The 21,550-nt window shown below is 45.5% G+C and overlaps 1 protein-coding gene across 4 annotated transcripts in view; it reads right to left on the bottom strand.

The window, feature by feature from the left end:
• TBC1D9B (TBC1 domain family member 9B) overlaps positions 1-21,550 on the bottom strand; it is a 54,863-nt gene that overhangs the window by 24,531 nt on the left and 8,782 nt on the right. For all 4 annotated transcript variants that reach the window (XM_056516999.1, XM_056517000.1, XM_056516997.1 and 1 more), the window contains exons 2-6: positions 20,113-20,223; positions 17,868-17,986; positions 13,578-13,806; positions 11,202-11,460; positions 10,633-10,840 (exon numbers count right to left, since the gene is read on the bottom strand). In XM_056516999.1, the coding sequence (XP_056372974.1) occupies positions 10,633-10,840; positions 11,202-11,460; positions 13,578-13,806; positions 17,868-17,986; positions 20,113-20,223 (926 nt within the window). The remainder of the gene's footprint in view (positions 1-10,632; positions 10,841-11,201; positions 11,461-13,577; positions 13,807-17,867; positions 17,987-20,112; positions 20,224-21,550) is intronic.

The following is a 21,550-nucleotide window of genomic DNA, read 5'->3' as shown; positions in this document are numbered from 1 at the left end:
ATGCAAACAGTGATCTCACATATCAGGGAAAATGCTAAATGATAGTACAGCTAAAAATAAATTCACATAAGGATGTCACAATACAGGGACAATGTGAATAGTGACATCATCGCTTAAAGGGAACCAATCATCAGATTTTACCCTATATAACGCTTGGCAAAGTGTTATATAGGGTAAAATCTTTATTTTCACCATTCCCGGGGGACGCTCCTGCCCCAGGGATGGTGAAGATATGAAGTTATAAACTAGTCACCGCCGCCGCCGTAAGTAGTCACCTGGGCGGGGAGCTCTTCTCCCCTACTCCCGTTCTTCGGCCGGCAGCGACGCCCCCTCCGCTTGATTGATGGGCAGCGTCATAGCTCTGCTCCGTCTGTTCAGTGAGCGGAACAATGACGCGGCCCATCAATCAAGCGGAGGGGGTGTCGCTCCCGGCCGAAGAACGGGAGTTGGTGAGTGGAGCTCCCCGCTCAGGTGACTACTTACGGCGGCGGCGGTGACCAGTTTATAACTTCATATCTTCACCATCCCTGGGGGCAGGAGCATCCCCCGGGAATGGTGAAAATAAAGATTTTACCCTATATAACGCTTTGCCAAGCGTTATATAGGGTAAAATCTGATGATTGGTTCCCTTTAAGCACAAGAAGATGACAGTAATAATGTCATTTTCTTTCAGTGACCTGTATACATAGTGTAACTGCACCTCACCAGAGTTGGGGTGGTAGCCCTTAAAGCGTACCCATCAGATCCAACAAAAAAACTTTTTTTATTATATATCACTCAGTACCTAATCCTGACCATATACATCTCATTTGTATTTGTCTAGCACCTTTTTTTTTTTATTAAACTTTTAATTTAGTTCACTAGTCTGAATTCCTCTCAAAGGGAGGGGCGTGGCCTCACTGTGCAGGTCTCCGCCCCCTCAGTATGCTGTCTGCTCACATCTCCCCTAGCATTAGCAAAACTACAACTCACAGCTTGTAGTCACTGACAGTAGCGGTACACAAGATGACAGTGGGAGGATTTTTCCTCCAGCTTTGAACCCTGCGCTCACATCTGTCAATCAAGGAAGATGGTGCACGACACAGCAGGACTAGTATGTGTCCAAGCAGGCAGGGGGGGGGGCAGTTGTTTGACTGGATTTTTCAGTATGAAATACTGAACATTTTCTAATGAAAGCAATTGCAAAACCTATTGGTTATACATGCTTTACAACATTTCAAAAGTTTTTGTATCTGACAGTGCCCATTTAAATATGCTTGGCCCCATAAGTACAACTATGCTCCAACCCCAGTAGTTAAAGGGGTTATCCACAATAAGGTGATTTTAGTACATACCTGCCAGACAGTAATGGACATGCATAGGAAGGATCCATGCTTATCTTGGGGCTAAATGGCTATGTTGTGAGATTACCATAATCTCCGCTGAGGCTATCTTTCCTGTTGAAGTTAATTTGCTTAAACTACAAATCCTATAATTCCTTGTTTGTAAGTGTGAGGTCACATTTCTCCCTCCCACACATCAGCCACCCCACCCATTGAAATACAACCTTTGATCTCTTCAATGCAATAGACCAGTGTTTTCTGACCAGGGTGCCTCCAGCAGTTGTAAAACTAAATTTTTTCTCGCTCCACCCATTAAAGCACAGATTCGCACCGTCTGATCACCTGAATAGTGAAGTATTGTCTTGAGCTGCACTACAACCTGGGAAAACCTGAGACACCAGTCATTTTGTATGCTGTTTAAAGTAAACTTTGGGGAAAAGATCACATAAGAATTGCGAGACCACCATGAAACACAGGTACAGACACTATATTATAAACTACACTAACTTTACAGCCCCTGTAGCATAGTCAAATAAAAAAGAAATTCCGGAATACCCCTTTAAGCCCATGCTGTATCGAAATAACAGCTTTCACAGCCATGTTAGCGTGAGAGAGTGAGGAGGGAAAAGACACCTGTGGGAGCCCAGTACCGGAGGTGTTACCTCGTATCCTTGCTGCCCTGTCAGGCAGCCTCCCTTCAGTGTCCCCTAGGCCCCCCTTGCATATGTCCACCATGTAAATATGTTTAATATGTGTTATACTGTGTAATATGTGAAGAAAGCGTTGTCACTTTAAGACTGTTTACCATGGGAGTTGTCATGTGATTGTTACCCAGGAGGTATCAGTGACCAGGTGACTTAAGGGTGACCAATGGGATCCCCCCAGAGTCTCCCCCATAAAAGCCCTGGGTGGAGCCTCTGCTCTCTCTCTCTTGCTTCCTGCTGAGGTCCAGTCAAGTCAAGTGTGTGTCCAGAGTCATAGGAGGCCTCAAGTCCAGTCTGCAGCCACAAGTAAGCCATAGTCACAGTGTTGTCATCAGTCACAAGTCAAGTCAGTCACAGTCATCATTTGTCAAGTCAATGTGGCCTGTATTAAATTGACCCCATTTACTACAATTCCCAACTGGTCACTGGTCACCTCTGTGGACCTGGCTGAACTGTATAGACTTTTCCACCTGTCTAACCTCAGTAAAGCTACCATTATCCGTAACTTGGCGTCGGAGTCATTATTGCCCCAGTGCCCAGTCCAGGATCCAGCGGTACACCTTCAGGTGGTATTGAGGAGAAACCACGCCCTGGCGTCACGAATACAAGGGTTAATGCCATCTGCCCTGCATCACACCCTCATACCAAACTTTTGGCGTCCTATGAACAGGATACGGGTGTGTGCTTTATGCGACAAGTCCTCCCCCCAGTCTGAACTGTGTCCAGTATTGTCAGTGAAAATCGCATGCCGATGCGAATAAAAGTTGCACAAGAAAGTGTACGGAACTCTATCAGTAGAAAGTGTTTTACCCGAGGCGTTTGTGAAATAGAGGGGGAGGTGAAGAAAAGACTTATCTGCTACTGTGAACTGTGTGAACTGTATAGAGGTGGTACCTGAAAGGGTTAAAGGGGTACTCCAGTGAAAACCTTTTTTCTTTTAAATCAACTGGTGGCAGAACATTAAACATATTGGTAAATTACTTCTATTAAAAAATCTTAATCCTTCCTGTACTTATTAGCTGCTGAATACTACAGAGGAAATTCTTTTGTTTTTGGAATGCTCTCTGATGACATCACGAGCACAGTTCTCTCTGCTGACGTTATTATAATAATAATAACACTTTATTTATTGTTGTCCTTAGTGGGATTTGAACCCGAGTCCCCAGCACTGCAAGGCAGCAGTGCTAACCACTGAGCCACCATGCTGCCCTTAGCATACATCTGCTATGCATGGTTGCTAAAATGGACAGAGATGTCAGCAGAGAGCACTGTGCTCGTGATGTCATCAGTGTTCCAAAAAGAAAAGAATTTCCTCTGTAGCATTCAGCAGCTAATACGTACTGGAAGGATTAAGATTTTTTAATAGAAGTAATTTACAAATATGTTTAACTTTCTGCCACCAGTTGATTTAAAAGAAAAAAGGTTTTCACCTGAGTACCCCTTTAATTTGGTCCGTTGTTTCCCGTGCGTGCGAGCGAGCGGTCGCAGCTCCGCCCTGTCAGTCCCCAGCAGTGACGCCTCTTCAGAACAGCGAGGAGGAACCAAAGAGCTGCCCTGTGTTGCACAGGGGAAGATTTTGCGGACCAGAACAAAACCGGAAGTTCCCTGTGCGCAGCCATATTGAAAGCCCCGGCTGCTGCGCTCGTCATCTGTCAAGCACACGCTGCAGCACAGACTCTGCAAACACCAACGATTGTCAGTATTAAGTCTCCGGTGCCTGCAGCTGTCAGTATTAACCCGTTAGTGCCTGCAAGTCTGGTCGCAAGACTATTCACAACCAGGTGCCTGCAAAATAGAGGGGGAGCATCCATTACAGTACCCCCATTAATCAAGTCAAAGCCGCTGCAGTAAGCATCTTAAAATGAAAAAGCACCTTATTTCCCTTAGAGCGACAGCGCACTAAAAATTCAACAGGATGTCAGAACCCACCTCTCCAGATCAACCAGGCGATGCCCCTTCATCTCCTGCAGCGAGGTCATCACCTGCCCCAGCAGCCAGGATCTTGCCCGCCCAGCCTGCAGTCAGCATCAACAGTCCTGGTGTTCCTGCGTCTGTACCGGTATTCATGGGGAACCCTTTCCTCCCTACGTACAATGGAGACCCCTTCACCTTGAGGGATTTCAAAGAGAGATCCAGAGTTTGTTTGTCTTATACTCTTTCCCTCCTAACCAACAGGTGCAATTGCTCATAGGACAACTTGAGGCACCAGCATTAGAGGAAGTCTGCACCTGGCCAGCCTCTGAGAAGGCGACTGTAGAGCAGATCTTTGAAGGACTGTACCAGGTATTTGAGTCACATTCTCCATCAGAGGTACGTCTCCGGCTGTATGAAAGGTGACAAAAGCCAGGTGAGACCTTGAGAGCATGTGCCGTAGCCCTACAGAATGCCCTAGAGACTGTCCAAATATAAGATGGTATAACTCCCGAGCAGGGCAACAATGTGTTAATGGACAGATTTATTGATGGGGCTCATAATAAATGGGACAAAGCCCAGCTGAGAATGTTAGTGGTCCAAAACCCCAACATGTCATTCTCCGCTTTCAAAAGATAAGTGATTGATTCCAGGACTGAGTTAGAGGACGTTTGTACACTCCTTACACCTGTTCAAGAGCCATTAGGAGCAGTAGCCAGACCTATACCACCACCGTCACCAACCCCCACACCAGTGTCCTCTGCCAGCCTCCGCAGCCTCAGATTTACAGAGTGTTAGGCTGGGTCCACACTACGTTTTGTCCCATACGGGAGCGCATACGGCAGGGGGGAGCTAAAAGCTCGCGCTCCCGTATGTTACCGTATGCGCTCCCGTATGCCATTCATTTCAATGAGCCGACCGGAGTGAAACGTTCGGTCCGGTCGGCTCCTTTTTGCGCCGTATGCGCTTTTACAACCGGACCTAAAACTGTGGTCAACCACGGTTTTAGGTCCGGTTGTAAAAGCGCATATGGCGCAAAAATGAGCCGACCGGACCGAACGTTTCACTCCGGTCGGCTCATTGAAATGAATGGCATACGGGAGCGCATACGGTCACATACGGGAGCGCGAGCTTTTAGCTCCCCCCTGCCGTATGCGCTCCCGTATGGGACAAAAGGTAGTGTGGACCCAGCCTTAGGCAGGACATTGAACAATTGACTAAGGCTGTGAAGGAGTGGACCGTGAACCGCTCTTGCCTAAAAAAACCTGCCCCTGCTCCTGCTCCCCGCAATTTCAATTGCAGCAATCCTCCACCCAATAGACCCTCTGGGACTCAAAGGCCCTTTTGCACTTACTGTAATAAATCAAGACATTGGAAAACGCAGTGCTGGGATTTAAACAGATTTCCCCTGAGGTAGAGGACCGGCCCTCAGGAAAGCAGTCATCAGGTCCAATCCCCGAACGATCTAAGTCAGGTGTAGCCTCCTGCCCCTATGTAAAAATTGTTGTAGAAGGTGTACTGTTGGAGGCGTTGTTAGATACAGGGTCACAAGTGTCTACTATACCTAAAAGTGTTTTCTATAAGCATTGGGATGCTAGTTTATTGTGTGAGCCTGATGATGTTAACTTCCGAGTAGTTGCGGGTAATGGGCAACCAGTCCCCAGACATGGATACTGGAGGTCAACTATTCAGTTGGGAAAGCATGTACTTAGCAGGGAGTGATTGTAACTAATGTGACAGATAAGGGGTCTGCTGAGTTTATATTGGGGATGAACATTATGAAATATTGTTTTGCTGTAATATTAGATGCCTTGCCTTCCATCTGTCCCCTTCAGGCCAGCGGGCTGTGCAGCACCACCACTTGAAAGTTCTACAGGCGGAGCAGAAGTTTGCTAGCAAGCAAGGTGAAATCTGCAGAGTACGAGTTCAAGACATCAGGTCGGTGACCTTCCAACTCAACACGGAGACCATCATCTGGTGTTGTGCACGTCCTGGAGTCAAGAATAGGGACTATGAAGCCCTGGTCGAACCTCTGCAATTGGAAGATCATGCTCTTGTTTGAGCTGTGAGAAGCCTTGTCACTGTCACCAATGGGAGAGTCCCGTTGCGGTTAATAAACCTGTCTGATTCTGCTACTGTCTTGCCCAAATACACTCCTGTAGCCCAGCTGTACCTCCTAGAGTCAAAGGACATTGCGACAGAACGTCTGGTGGCCACAGACTTTGGGCATACTTCAATGATCCAGCACCGAATCCTTACAGGTGATAGCTCACCTATCAAGGAAAGACACTATCCGGTCACGCCAGGCATGTATCAGACTGTCAAGAAGATGCTGGCAGATGTGATTCAAGAAAGTAAGAGCTCCTGGGCGGCGCCATTTGTCCTGTTTAAGAAGAAAGATGGAACCATCCGCTTCTGTGTTGATTACAGGAAACTGAACAATGTCTCCCGTAAAGACGCTTATCCTTTGCCAAGGATTGAGGAGTCACTCACAGCCCTCGGGTCAGCAGCTTACTTCTCCACCCTAGACTTAACCAGGGCATATTGGCAAGTGCCCATGGCCGTGGAGGATCGGGAGAAGACTGCGTTTATGACACCCATAAGACTGTTCGAGTTTAAAAAGTATGCCGTTTGGGCTGTGCAATGCCCATGCTACGTTCCAGCATCTGATGGAAAGGTGCCTGAGCCATCTGAATTTTCAGTGTCCTATTGTACCTGGATGATTTAATTGTGTATTCCAAGTCCTTCCAGGAACACCTCAGTCATCTGTTAGACATCTTCCAAGTATTAATCAAGCATGGATTAAAGATTAAACCGTCCAAGTGTAACTTGCTCAAACCTCAGGTCCACTACTTGCTGCCAGTGCAGAGAGTACAGCCCAATCCTGAAAAGGTGGAAGCTGTAGAGAACTGGCCTACCCCGTGCACGGTGAAAGATGTCAGGAGCTTCCTGGGATTTGCCGGCTACTACCGCCGCTATATTCCCCACTTCACCCAGATTGCAGAACCCCTCACAGCTCTGTTACGGGGTATGGTGAAGGAGAACTACAATGGAAGACTACCTATTGAATGGGCCGAAGAGCAAGAGACAGCATTCCGAGCTCTTACACATCTGCTGACAGAATCCCCCATCTTGGCGTATCCAGACTACAGTCAGCCATTCCGGCTGTATACTGATGCCAGTTTCGAAGGTCTGGGGGCTGTCCTGTCCAAAGTCCAAGAGGGGCAAAAGCGAGTAATTGCCTATGCCAGTCATAAGCTGCGAGGAGCAGAGAAGAACAATGCAAATTACAGTTACTTCAAGTTGGAACCTCTCGGCCTGTACGGGCCGTGACCGAAAAGTTCTAAGACTATTTTGCTGCCACGCCATTCACTGTCTACACGGACAATAACCCGTTGGCCCACCTGAACACTGCCAAGTTGGGTGCCATTGAACAGCGTTGGGCTTCAAGATTAGCCAACTACAGTTTCACCATCAAGTACAGAAGCGACAAGACAAATGTCAATGCCGATGTACTGTCTCGGATGACCGCTGGCGAAGAGCCCCCCGTTGAAGACGTGTGGGAAGACATTGAGATGCCCCCATTCTATCAACGGTTCGTGAACCAGAATGTTATGACCGCCCTCATGGATGGTGAACCCAGGTCCGAAATGGTTAAAGAAGACCTTTACACCTGGAAGATTCTTCAAGACAAAAGTCGAGTCATGGGGGATCTGTTGCATTACCTTCTGGCGAAAAAAGTACCAAGCCGTCTACGCCGGGCCCAGTGTGACTACGAGCTGAAACGTCTGTGGCGCCAGAGGAAGCGACTGTTTGTACACAAAGGACTGTTGTACTGAAATTCTTTGGATCCGGTCTCTGGTGAATGACTTCATCAGATTCTGGTTCCCCGGAGAGACGCGGCGATGGTCCTCAACGCATACTATGATAAGTCGGGACCCTTTGGAGTCCACAAGACCAAAGCTACTGTCAGACGAAGATTCTATTGGAGCGACGTTGAGAAATGGTGCAACGAATGTGCAGTCTGTAACGTCATCAAGAATGTGCGCAAGGACGCAAGAGCACCCCTCCATTCCATCCAGAGCGAAAGGCCTAACCAGTTGGTCGCGCTAGACCATTTCAAATTGTCTCCTACCCGGTCCGGGTACACTTATGCTCTCACCATGGTGGGTCACTACTCCAAATGGGTTCTCATTGTACCCGTTAAAGACCTCACAGTCAAGACAGCGGCCCAGAAGTTTTACTGCAATTGGGTGCAAACCCTTGGGTGTCTGTCCTAACGGACTGTGGAACGGCCTTCGAGGCCCAACTCTTCCAAGAGCTGTGTCAATTTCATGCCTGCAAGAAACTCCGGACTATTGCTTACCACCCCCAGGAGTGTGAATGCATCAATCAAGTCTTTATCCAAATGTTGCGAGCTTCTGTGTCAAGACAGGAAGAGTGGCCCTGACTGTTGCCCGAACTATTGGAGATCTATAATAACACAGTCCATTGATCTATGGGGTACACCCCTTTCTACTTGATGATGGGGCGTTATGGGCAGCTGCCTAAAGATTGGACATTTGGGCTCCAAGCCCTGTTCAACAATTCTCTGCAAGCCTTCCTGGAATGAGTCTCTGACCACCAGAGAAGAATCAGGGAAGCCAAAGAAATTGTTAGCAAGAAGATGGGCGAGGCTCAACAGAAACAACAAGAGGACTATAACCGTCATGCCTCTGCCAAACCACTTCAATTGGGCGATAAAGTCTGACTGTGGAAGTTTCATAGGATCCACAAGTAAGACTCTATCTGGGATACAGAACCGTACACGGTGACGGCCATACCCTATCCGGAATCTAATGTATACAAAGTACAAAAGCCTGGGTACCAGCCACAAGTTGTTCACCGAAATCGAATCAAGTTATGTCTGAGAGAAGATCTACCAGTGCTCCCAGCACCGCCTCCTCCAGCTGTCAGACCTGTGAGAGAGTACGTCCCAGGCAAAGGAATCCACTCATCTATGGATTTCTCCATGTTTTCTCCAAATCAGCCTGTGATCTTCTGTGTCTCACCAACCCCGGGGCTGGTTCAACCCACATTATTCTCCACACCAGTTCCAGTCTTGTTACCGTTGGCTCCAAACTAAACACCAGTCTCCAGAGTGCATACCCTGTCACCAGCCTCTCCAGCAAAGCTGCCAGCGACTCTGAGTCTAGCCAGTCCTGAACTAATACCAGCTCCTGAGTTCGCTGAAGAAGAGCCAGCTGAAGCTCCAGAAGTCCCAAGAGCTCCAGAAATCTCAAGGGTTTCAGATTCTCCAGTGGTAGCGTTGCGCAGATCCCAAAGGTCGACGCAAGGACAACTACCAGCCAGATATAGGGAATAATAATAAATACATGTATAAAATTGTCAGAATCACACATAGTCCAATTAAATTAGTCAGTCTATATAATGTATATATAACCTAGTCAAAATGCTTAGTTAGGACTGTAACATGTACATTCCCAGTTCTTATTGTTGAAGCAGCTAAGGCGTTGGGTAGATAGCCTATGGCAGCCCAATCCGCAAATAATGTGTTTCAGTGTCTAGAGTGTAATGAATCCTGTGTGTTTACCAGTTTATTATTTCCCAAAGGAGCATGTGTGGACATTTTCACAAAAGTTCTACATGGACTCATCCCCTGTTGTTGTTAACTATACAGACCTGTGAAGGACATTCGGCAATAATAATGGCCCAGGAACTGTCAGTCTAGGCCCCAGTGGCCACTTCCAGTCATACGCCCTCCAGGACTGGGTGCCGAGGACGGCTGTGCTTAAGAGGGGGAGTTTGTGGTGGCCCAGTACAGGAGGGTGTTACCCCATACCCTTACTGCCCTGTCAGACAGCCTCCCTTCAGTGTCCCCTGGGCCCCCCTTGCATATGTCCACCATGTAAATATGTTTATTATGTATCATACTGTGTAATGGATGAAGAAAGCGTTGTCACTTTAAGACTGTTTACCATGGGAGTTGTCATGTGATTATTACCCAGGAGGTATCAGCGACCAGGTGACTTAAGAGTGATCAATGGGATCCCCCCAGAGCCTCCCCCATAAAAGCCCTGGGTGGAGCCTCAGCTCTCTCTCTCTTGCTTCCTGCTGAGGTCCAGTCAAGTCGTGCCTAATGGTGTGTCCAGAGTCATAGGAGGCCTCAAGTCCAGTCTGCAGCCACAAGCTAGAAGTAAGCCACAGTCACAGTGTTGTCAGTCATCAGTCACAAGTCAAGTCAGTCACAGTCATCATTTGTCAAGTCAACGTGGCCTGCATTAAATTGACCCCATCTACTACAAGTCCCTTAAGGTCTCTGAGTCACTGGTCACCTCCATGGACTGGCTGAACTGTATAGACTTTTCCACCTGTCTAATCTCAGTAAAGCTACCGTTATCCATAACTTGGCGTCCGAGTCATAAATGCCCCAATGCCCAGCCCAGGATCCAGTGGTATACCTTCGGGTGGAATTGAGGATAAACCACGCCCTGGCATCATGAATACAAGGGATTAATGCCATCTGCCCATAGGATAATTCCATTTGCCCTGCATCACACCCCCATACCACACATCGAAAGACAGGACAGAGCTCTACGAGAAGGTAGGGAAGAAAAAGCATGAATTACAGGGAATGTCCAGTGAGTTCTGTTTTCCCCCAACATGATAGCACCAAAGTCAGGATCCCTGCTCACCTCCCGAAGGGGTATTATTAGGTGACAAGCCTCCTCTTCCTTGCTGGCAAAACAGATGTAGTTATTGGAAACAAACATTTGACCAGGGATATGCATCTTGGCAAATGGAGTCCACAATGTACAATCTGTGTGTCCATCCAGCCTCTCATCCTTAGGAAGTCGGAATGTGGCACGATACTGTTCGTTCTTTGCCCGAGCATCCAGGTCTCTAAAGAAGATTGGAAAGACATTTAAGATATATATATATATATAAAAAAAAAAGTGAAACCTCTACAAAAGACCACCCCCTTATCCAGACCAGATTTTGTGTGACATATATTTAGGCCACCATCCATACATAGTCAGTTTTCTTTGAGAAGACCCTTTACACTTTACAATGCAATTTTGGGTGACCTTCTCAAAGTGGTTTAACTAAACCAGTGTTTCCCAACCAGGGTGCCTTCAGATGTTTCAACACCTGGAGGCACCCTGGTTGGAAAACACTGCACTAAACATATGTACACTCAGCCAACTCAAGTCAGGGTAATTTATACACAGAGTACCCAGTCCGCCATTGAAAGCATACACACCTCTTCAGAGCAGAGATGTTTTTGAGTGGTCGTGTAGGTTTGGGCAGGTTACGATCCTCCAAGAAGCCTTCATTGTCCAGGAGCTGTCTCATAGCGATGTTGGCGAGCTGTTCCATGAGCTTAAAAGTCTCGCTGATGTTAAGGAACATGGAGAAAAAATATTCATTATCCCGGGTGCTGACCTTGATACATTCTGGGAAAAGCAGCGTTGCATTCTTCTCAAGCTGAGTCACATCGAGCCACTGGATAATCAAAGTCACTAAAAGGGGTACAAGAAGAATAAAAGTTCCCAGCTCAGTTATTCAATAATTGATTTTCTTTAAATTGTTGTCTTTTGCTCCAATAACTTAAACTGATTGATTTAAAAAAAACTCCAGCAAAATCCAGCACTGGGCAAAAACAATGGAAGACTGACTAGAACTTGGTTGATGAACTGTATCCAAGACTCTTGTGTAGAGGTCAGTGAAAAAAAAAGTCTGGACAGCTACTATCTTTCTCGTGCAACCTGTTTTCAGGGCTAAGTTACAGGCAGAGCTTTTATGGCTAATAGGACATAGAGGGCAAAGTCTGAAGACAGGACTTCGGTTTTTGTTTTGGGATAACCTCTTTATCACCAATCCACAGGATATGTCATAATTATATGATCAGTGGGGGTCTGATCTCTGACACCCTCACCAAGCATGAGAACAGGGGTCCATTGTCTCTTGAAGGACAAGCATTGCACTTGGCTATCTTTGGCAGATCCATAGCAAGAAACTGAGGCCAAAACACATGCACTGCAGCTTCATCTGTATAGGGAACAATGAACCCCCACTTAACTTTTAGAATATGATGTGTGTACATGGGGTATCACATTGTGCAATAGGTAAGTGCTGTAAAACTATCCCTTGCTAAGCTAAAAATCTGTCCTATACAAACAATAAACCACCAATAGGTGGTAAAAAAAGACCCATTAGTTCCCACCCTTTAAACTAATAAATTATTGAAGGGGTATTCCAGGAATCAAAAACAGGCATTTTTTTTCTTTCACAGACAGCGCCCTCTTTATCTCCACTTTGGGTGTGGTACTACAACTTGGTTCCATTCACTTCAATGGAACGGAGCTGCAGAACCCCACCCAACCTGGAGACAAACAGCAAGAGGTCTTTGAAAGAAAAAAGGTCTATTTTTTGATTCCTGGAATACCCCTTTAGGGTCTATTCACACGTACAGTATTCTGCGCAGATATGATGCGCAGGATTTTCTGCTGCAGATTTCAATGTAAACTGAATGACTTAAAATCCTGCACATGAAATATGCGCAGAATACTGTACGTGTGAATAGCCCCTAAGGGTACGTTCACACGTACGCAGATTTGATGCGCAGGATTTGATGCGCAGGATTTTCTGCTGCAGATTTCAATGTAAACTAAATGACTGAGCACAGCTTCTAATCGGCAGTTACAAATCCTGCGCATCAAATCGGCGCAGGATCCTGTATATGTGAACGCACCCTTAACAAGACTTAATTATTAGGTCCAAAAAGTGAAAAAAGAAAAAAAACACACACGTTTAAAAACACTGTGTGCAACAATTCTCTATGTGGAAGTTCAATTATTGGGCTATGATCGCTCCATGTTGTATTGAATGAGTGTAGGGGACATCTCTGCAGTAAATGTCCCTTAACTACATGAGAATAATGAACACAGCAAGTTAAAATGAAGACAATGCCCCCTCAATGTTTCACCACCTAAGTGGCTTTGTCAAGAGGTATGTGGGCAAATATATAATACCCACCAACCATTGGTCTCTCCCCTCTTGTTTCTATGAAAAATCTGTCCTAGGCTTCAGCATTATAGCTTCCATGATGCCAAAAACCAGGATGGCAGTGTCTGGCCTGCCACATGACAAACATAAATGGCCCCTGATGACTTCTACTGACTGAGGGAACCATTGGGTCCCTTGAGGGTTTGTTGTGCTGTCCATCATTTTGACCTAAAGAAATGGCACAACATGCTGATGCTGTGTTACTCTTCCCGTCAGAGCCTCCGAGCGAATGATCAGTACAGGGGTGAGACTGATAAATAGGTATCTTTCTGTAACAATAGTTAGGGGGGAAAAACTGAACATGGTTTTAGCTAAATACTCATCCAGGTCCTTAGGTTCTAGGTTATATCGCAGCTCAGTTCCATTAAGGTGAATAGAGGCAAATTGTAATACCACATGCAACCTGAGGGCAGGTGTGGTGCTGTTTTTGGGCAAAAATTTTTTTTTACCCAAGCACTAAAATTCAGATACACAGTAGAACAACCACAGGTGGTCCACCATTTCGGATAATCCAGTTTTTTCTTTTAGTCTGCAATCAGACTATAAATTCAATGAGCCTAATGTGTCTTACCTTCTTTCCCCAACAGAAATGAATAGAAGCAGAGATGGTTGACAGTCAGGTAGAGCCATCCTTGTCGAGGGACCCGTCCCTTCCAGTAGCTGCAGGAATAGTAATTCACCAGCTTCTCCACTTCAGGCATCCCAAACTGCTTCCGCATTTTCAGTTCGGCTTCCTTGAACTTGCCAGGGTCCTCGTCATCTTTGGGTGGAACACTTTTGTTTTCCTCAGCAATGATGCCCTTTCATAATTAAATAAAAAAAATCAAGTCCTGATGGCAATGGAGACACATAGAGGCAGATTTACTATCCAAAGGATAGGGGATAAGATGTCCGATAGCGGGGGTCCCGCCGCCGGGAACCCCCGTGATCTTTATTGCAGCATCCTGTGTCATCTGCTGCACGGAGCAAACTTTGTTCCGTGCCTGATGGCGGGCAATACAGGGGCTGGAGTATCGTGACGTCGTGGCCCCGTCCCCTCAGTCACCACACCCCCTCCCATAGACTTGCATTGAGCGGGCAGACTGTCATGATCCTCCGGCCCCTGCATCACCAGTCATCAGGCACGGAGCGAAGTTCGCTCTGTGCAGCAGATGACACAGGGTGCTGCAGGAGAGATCGTAGGGGTTCCCAGCGGCGGAACCCCTACAATCAGACATCTTATCCCCGGTTATGAAAACATTTGGCACAAAATTAACAAGTTTTCTAGGATTAGGAAAACATGGCTGCTTTCTTCCAGAAACCCCACCACACCAGTCTATTGGTAGGATCTGGTATTGCAGCTCAGCTCTGTTAAAGTAGGTTTTGTTTATTTTTAATACCATACACAACCTTTGGAGTTGCGGCTTTTTTTTTCTTCAGAGAAAGCACACGTCCTTTTTTAATTATTTTTTTTTAATCAATGTCCCAGGATGGCAAATAAAACAATAAAAGCTTAAACTTTCCTGACTCGGTCTGTGCCCCATCTTTGCTTCCATGTAACATGATGTCACAGTGCTGCTCAGCCAATCACTGCCCGCAGCAGTGTCCCACCTCGGCCATTGATTGACGAGTGGCACTGTCAGTTCCCCCGGCAGCAAAGGCTACGATCTGTAGCTTCAGAAAAGCAGTGTCACTTGCCACAGACAGAGAACACTGATACCAGAGGCTACGGGGGATTGAGAAAGGGGAGTTTAAGTTTGTATTGTTTAGGTCTCATCCTGGGCACATTAAAGGGGTACTCCAGTGAAAACCTTTTTTCTTTTAAATCAACTGGTGGCAGAAAGTTAAACATATTTGTAAATTACTTCTGTTAAAAAATCTTAATCCTTCCTGTACTTATTAGCTGCTGAATACTACAGAGGAAATTCTTTTCTTTTTGGAATGACATCACGAGCACAGTTCTCTCTGCTGACGTTATTATAATAATAATAATAATAATAACACTTTATTTATTGTTGTCCTTAGCGGGATTTGAACCCAAGTCCCCAGCATTGCAAGGCAGCAGTGCTAACCACTGAGCCACCATGCTGCCCTTAGCATGCATTTGCTTTGCATGGTTGCTAAAATGGACAGAGATGTCAGCAGAGAGCACTGTGCTCGTGATGTCATCAGTGTTCCAAAAAGAAAGGAATTTCCTCTGTAGCCTTCAGCAGCTAATAAGTACTGGAAGGATTAAGATTTTTTAATAGAAGTAATTTACAAATATGTTTAACTTTCTGCCAGCAGTTAATTTAAAAGAAAAAAGGTTTTCACTGGAGTACCCCTTTAATGGAAAAAAAAAAAGTTTGTCAGAACAACCCCTTTACGTCAACACATAAGTGATTTAGACAGCCTAAATCTAAAGATGTACCAAATTTATCACATAGACTGATACACTGTGATAAATCTGGTGACTGTCTAGTCTAAATTATCACCATCTATGGATTAGACAGTTTTAGTAAATCTGCACCATAGTTCTTCTAACCTTGGTGGAGCTTGAATAGCAGAATCAAGATGGAAATGTTCTATAAATCCATTTATAGATAAAAACTGATCACATACACATACCTACATAGATTATGGCAATTATTAGCCGTTACATTTCTCTGAATTGTAGCCACATAATTAGAAAAACAAATGGGTTTGGAGAAAAATGTATGATGTTTTTCACTTGAATGCTTTTCTTGATTTCAAGACTACACCACTCTGGGAAATCCAATTCACCGGTAAACCACAGTCCCATAGGGAAATCAGTCAAGAGTGCTGTGGTTTTACTACATCACGTTGCCCTAATCTTCCTGATTTAAAGAAACAGGAAATGCAACAGAAGCCTTAACAATGCAAGAAAATCTTCCATAATGCAGCTGGGTTATGAGCTAAATCACTTATTATAATGCATATCATCAGTTATTATGTGTAGAAAAATGCCTGGTAATAAGACAAACACCGTGTCCCTTAAAATATAGGTCATGCCCCCAAACACCCTCCTTTCAAGGGGTACTTATTAAGAAGCTCCAAACCACCACACTACCTGGATATAGTCCCTGTAAACAATCCCGCCTGATATGCATGGCTCATGTAGCCTCTGTTGTCTTCTCTGGCTGCTTGATATTCTTTGCCAATCTTTCTTTACCCTTGCCTACATCACCCAGCAATCATTGCAGCTCTGTTTTGCAAGCCAGCTCCCTCTGAGAGCAGCCTCCACCTTCCTGCTCTGTGAGCAGAGAGAAGTTCAGTGTGTGATTGGCTGAGACCACACATACCTCCCAATTCTCACCACTAAAGAAAGTATGACTCAGTGCAGGGCAGAAACAACATGGTCTGTGTCTCTCAAGAGGGTGGGGTCTGTTTTCAGAGAAGGATTCGGACAGAGACAAAATTAATGACTGGATGATGTCATTGCCTTACTTCACGCATTAGACAACCTAAGAGGTAAAACTGCTCTACATAGCTAATGAATGATATTTTGATAATGAACCACTTAACAACGCAGATGTAGATTTACATCCTGTGCCGGCTCCCGCGATATAATGCGGGGTCATGCGGTTAGCCCGTGTCATAGCGGATCGGTCCTGGCGGCTAACGGTAGCCGAGGACCAATGATCACCGATCACAGTGATGTCCGGTATTGACCCTTTAGATGCGGCGATCATGGTTGATTGCCACGTCTAAAGTGAAAGTTAAAGTGTTCCCGGCAGCTCAGCTGGGCTGATCAGGACCACCGCGGTAAAACCGCGGTGTCCCGATCAGCTGTACAGACACGAGGAGGGTCCCTACCTGCCTCCTCGTTGTCCGATCGCCGAATGACTGCTCTGTGCCTGAGATCCAGGCAGGAGCAGTCGAGCGCTGAAAACAATGATCAATGCTATGCTATGGCACAGCATTGATTAGTGTGGGCAATTAATGTACTGCATGTTATAGTCCCCTATGGGGGATTTAACATTGCAAAAAAAAAAAAGTTAAAAAAGATGATTTAACCCCTTCCCTAATAAAACTTTTAAATAACTCCCTTTTCCCATTTAAAAAATAAAAAACTGTGTAAATAAAAATAAATATAAACATATGACATCGCCGCATGCGTAAATGTCTGAACTAAAAATATATTGTTCATTAAACCGCGCGTTCAATGGCGTACACGTAGCAAAAGTCGAAAATAGCTCATTTTGGTCACTTTTTATACCATAAACAAATTAATAAAAAACGATCAAAAAGTCTGATCAAAACAAAAATGGTACCGATAAAAACTTCAGATCACAGCGCAAAAATCTAAACCCTCCTACATTCCTGTATGCGGAAAAATAAAAAAAAGTTATAGGGGTCAGAAGATGACATTTTTAAACGTATAAATTTTCCTGCATGTAGTTATGATTTTTTTCCCAGAAGTGCGACAAAATCAAATCTATATAAGTAGGGTATCATTTTAATTGTATAGACCTACAGAATAAAGAGAAGGTGTCATTTTAACCGAAAAATGCACTGCGTAGAAATGGAAGCCCCCAAATTTTACAAAATGGCGTTTGTTTTTTTTCAATTTTGTCGCACAATGATTTTTTTTGGTTACATCGTAGATTTTTTGGTAAAATGACTGATGTCTGTAGGTGCAAAATTGAAAGGCTTATGATTTTTAAAAGGTGAGGAGGAAAGAACGAACGAAATGCAAAGTCCTTAAGGGGTTAAAAAGGTCGATGAGAGGGAAAGGATGGACTATGGGTTTAGTTCCCCGGAGTACCCCCTTAATCAATGACTGGAACATTCCTATTGTAAATTTACTAAAAGAAGAATCTTTCCATGTGTATCTCAGTTTTATAGATGAGACCAAAGCAAATATTCCTGTGATTCTTACATGGATTTTCCCTTTGACGAAGGTTGTGATGTCGTCTTCATTCTCAAAGATTGAGAGAGTCTGCAGCAGGTTGTTCTCCAGCCACTCCCAGTGCTCAGTGATCTCTTTTCGTGATGATCCTGGAATGAGAAATTTATGGCCAGTGATCAGTAAACAATGCAACAATTTATGACCATCTAGGGAGAGAGAAACCATAAAAGCACAGCCAAATGGAGAATAACAAAGAACGTACGCAGAAGGATTTTTGTGCTCTACTGAAATATTGGAATACATATTGAAACTTATTCTAACCTATGCTCCTGACTGCAACTGGGTTAACATAATATTGTGAAGGCCAGTGAAATACAAACTGGGGGGGCTGTCAATCAAGCTGAGGGGGCGTGATTACATCCAGAGCAGCGGGACTAGGTAAGTATAGATCCCAGCCCAGGGGAGTACATAAGGGACCCCCCCGGACCCTTAAGTAGTCCCCTGGGCGGGGAACTATATATACTTACCTAGTCCCGCTGCTCTGGATGTAATCACGCCCCCTCAGCTTGATTGACAGCCCCCCCCCCCCAGTCCCTTAAGTAGTCCCCTGAATCAATGAATTTCCCATAATCTAGAAGATGAGATCAGCCTGACATTTCCCTACAGAGGTCACTATAGTGAAGTCATTTTAGTATCACCTACCAACCATCCATTTACTGTAATACAAGGACAGGACAGGTGCGGGAAAGCAGGAGCCACTTTTCGGGTCTATTCACAAGGCGGAATTTCTGATTGGGAATTCCGCCTCAAATTAAAGCCCATAGACTTCTATGGGATTCCACACTACCATTCACACTTCTGAAATTCCGCTTTGCGGAATTTCAGAAGTGTGAATGGTAGTGTGGAATCCCATAGAAGAGTGAATGGTAGTGCGGAATCCCATAGAAGAGTGAATGGTAGTGCGGAATCCCATAGAAGTGTGAATGGGAGTGGGGAATCCCATAGAAGAGTGAATGGGAGTGCGGAATCCCATAGAAGTCTATGTGCTTTAATTTGAGGCAGAAATTCTGCTTGTGAATAGACCCTTAAAGCATTAGTCTTTACACCCAAGTGTGTCTGTGTTCTCAATAGAGAGGTGAAAAACTCTTCTGCCCCCAGTTTACCTTCAAAGTAAGTATTTTAATATGCTCAATCCAGCTCTCCTCCAACACTATCTACCGGGTATGGTCAATACATATTACACAGTCATCCGATCCTACTGAATTTGTGGGAATATTGCTTTGAAGTACCCCTGCTACATGTTTAAAAAATAAATAAAATAAAAAATAAAAAAAGCACCAAAAAACATGATAAATTCATTGCTATAGGGGTATTCTGGCCTTATACATCTTATCCCTTATCCAAAGGATAGGAGATAAGATGTTTGGTCGCAGGGGTCCCGCTGCTGGGTGAAGGGTCTTTCAGCCATTTCCGCGTGAATTGCGCGCAAATTCTGCGCGAAAACGATGTCGGGCGGAGTTTTTTTTTTACCATTGACTTCTATTGATTTCTGCTAGCGGATTCCACTTGAAGAATGAACATGCTCATTTTTCAAGCGGAACGGAATTCAGCGTCGGAATTCCGCTAGCAGAATTTCCGCAGTGTGAACAGGACAGTGGAAATAACATTAAAGTCAATGGGCAGAGGGGATGTGCATTAATTTGGAGCGGAGAATTCAAGAGGAATTACTGGAGTAAATTCCTCTTGAATTACTCCGTGTGAACGCACCCTTAAGGCTAATATACAGGTTGGAGAAGCTCCTATGCTTGTGTCCCTAGGGGTTCGGGGATAGAGAAATCCATCCACATGCTGACTTGAATAGCAGTAGAAAGATTGTGGGCAGTGATATAGATTTAAAGGGTGCTTTCCAGTCTTTTTACAAAATTGCATATTGACAGGGAATGGGTTAAAAAATGTAAACTAATTAAAAAAAATAAAAAAAGTATACCAATTTCTCTGCTTGGTGTCGCTACAGAAATGCTGTAGCCCTGGATTCCTCCACCTAAAGTGCTGGATGTCCCCGTATGGAGCACGTGATGCTGCAGCCAACCCCTGCCTCAATGGTCTCTCCCAGCATGTGCACGTGGGAAGTGATTGGCAGTAGGGTCACATGTACAATGTCATCGCAGCACTTCTGCTGGGGAAACCAGAGCGTCAGTGAGTTCAGCGGGTGAATTTCGTTTTCTTACTCAGGCACTCCATCTTTTCTTTTTTCATGTTTTCCTCTTAAACCTACCACAAGCCACTGTCCAATAGATCTGCGATTCTTGGGTCTGATGCAATATTCGATAAGGAGCAACCCGGGCGCTCGAGTCCAACACAACATCTAGAGTCCCCACTAGCAAACCTAGAGAACAGAAGAGGAAACAGTCAGTACGACCAACAATGACGTCCAGTTATCTCTGCCGGTCACGTGGATGTATTGTGTAAGCCGTGCACTAAAAACGATACACTGAGAATTACTCACAAAGGTCACCTATTCGGTAAGTGCACACATAAATCCAATATACACCCAAGTATAACAGTTTTACAAGCAGGTCTGTAAAATAGATGACTTCTCTTTAAAGGGGTACTCCGCCCCTAGACATCTTATCCCCTATCCAAAGGATAGGGGATAAGATGTCAGATCGCCGGGGTCCCGCTGCTGGGGACCCCCGGGATCTCCGCTGCGGCACCCCGCTATCATTACAGCACAGAGCGAGATAGCTCTGCACGTAATGACGGGCAATACAGGGGCCGGAGCATCGTTATGTCACGGCTCCGCCCCTCGTTACATCACGGCCCGCCCCTTTAAATACAAGTCTATGGGAGGGGGCGTGGCAGTTGTCACGCCCCCTCCCATAGACTTGCATTAAGGGGACGGGCCGTGATGTAACGAGGGGCGGAGCCATGATGTCACGCTGCTCCGTCCCCCGTATCGCCCGTCATTACACACAGAGTGAACTCGCTCTGTGCTGTAATGAGAGCGCAGTGCCGCAGCGGTAATCCCAGGGCTCCCCAGCAGCGGGACTGCGGCGATCTGACATCTTATCCCCTATCCTTTGGATAGGGGATAAGATGTCTAGGGGCGGAGTACCCCTTTAACCCTAAAGGAGTGCCGCCAATATGGGTTTGTCCAGGAAAGGAAAAGAAAGGCAGACACAGCACCATATCTGACCATAGGCTGCGTCTGGTATTGCAGTTTAGCTCTATTCACTTCAGTGGGGCTGAGCTGGGGCCCTCAGCGCTCTCCAGGATGGGACCCCGGCACTCAGTGAGGAGCGCTGTCGTCTACTGGTAGACAGCACTCGCTCTAGTAATTTCTATGGGAGCGCTGACATTGCCCGAGAGATGTACTGGGGTCTTTTCGGCGAACCCATAGAAATGAATGGAGCACGTGCCGATTGCAGCAGCTCACTGCGCGCCGGGGCCAGTCCTAGTGATCGCGGGCGGCCCTACCAGTCGGAGCCCCCGCGAGCAGCTACTTATCCCCTCTCCTGTGGATAGAGGTTAAGTTCATTTTCACCGGAGATCTCCTTTAAGGTCAATATAATAAGTGCACTGGATTTATGAGAATGTTCCCAGTTATTTGTGATGCGCCAAAGGGAACAAAATGAATAAAACCCGATTTGTAATAAAGATAGAACAGAAGTTTTCTACCATTGTTAAAGGGGTATTCCAGGCAAAACCTTTTT

The sequence above is a fragment of the Hyla sarda genome, chromosome 4 (genome assembly GCF_029499605.1).
Source record: "Hyla sarda isolate aHylSar1 chromosome 4, aHylSar1.hap1, whole genome shotgun sequence".
In the NCBI taxonomy this organism is placed as follows: Eukaryota; Metazoa; Chordata; class Amphibia; order Anura; family Hylidae; genus Hyla; species Hyla sarda.
This window is presented reverse-complemented; position numbering and strand designations above follow the sequence as displayed.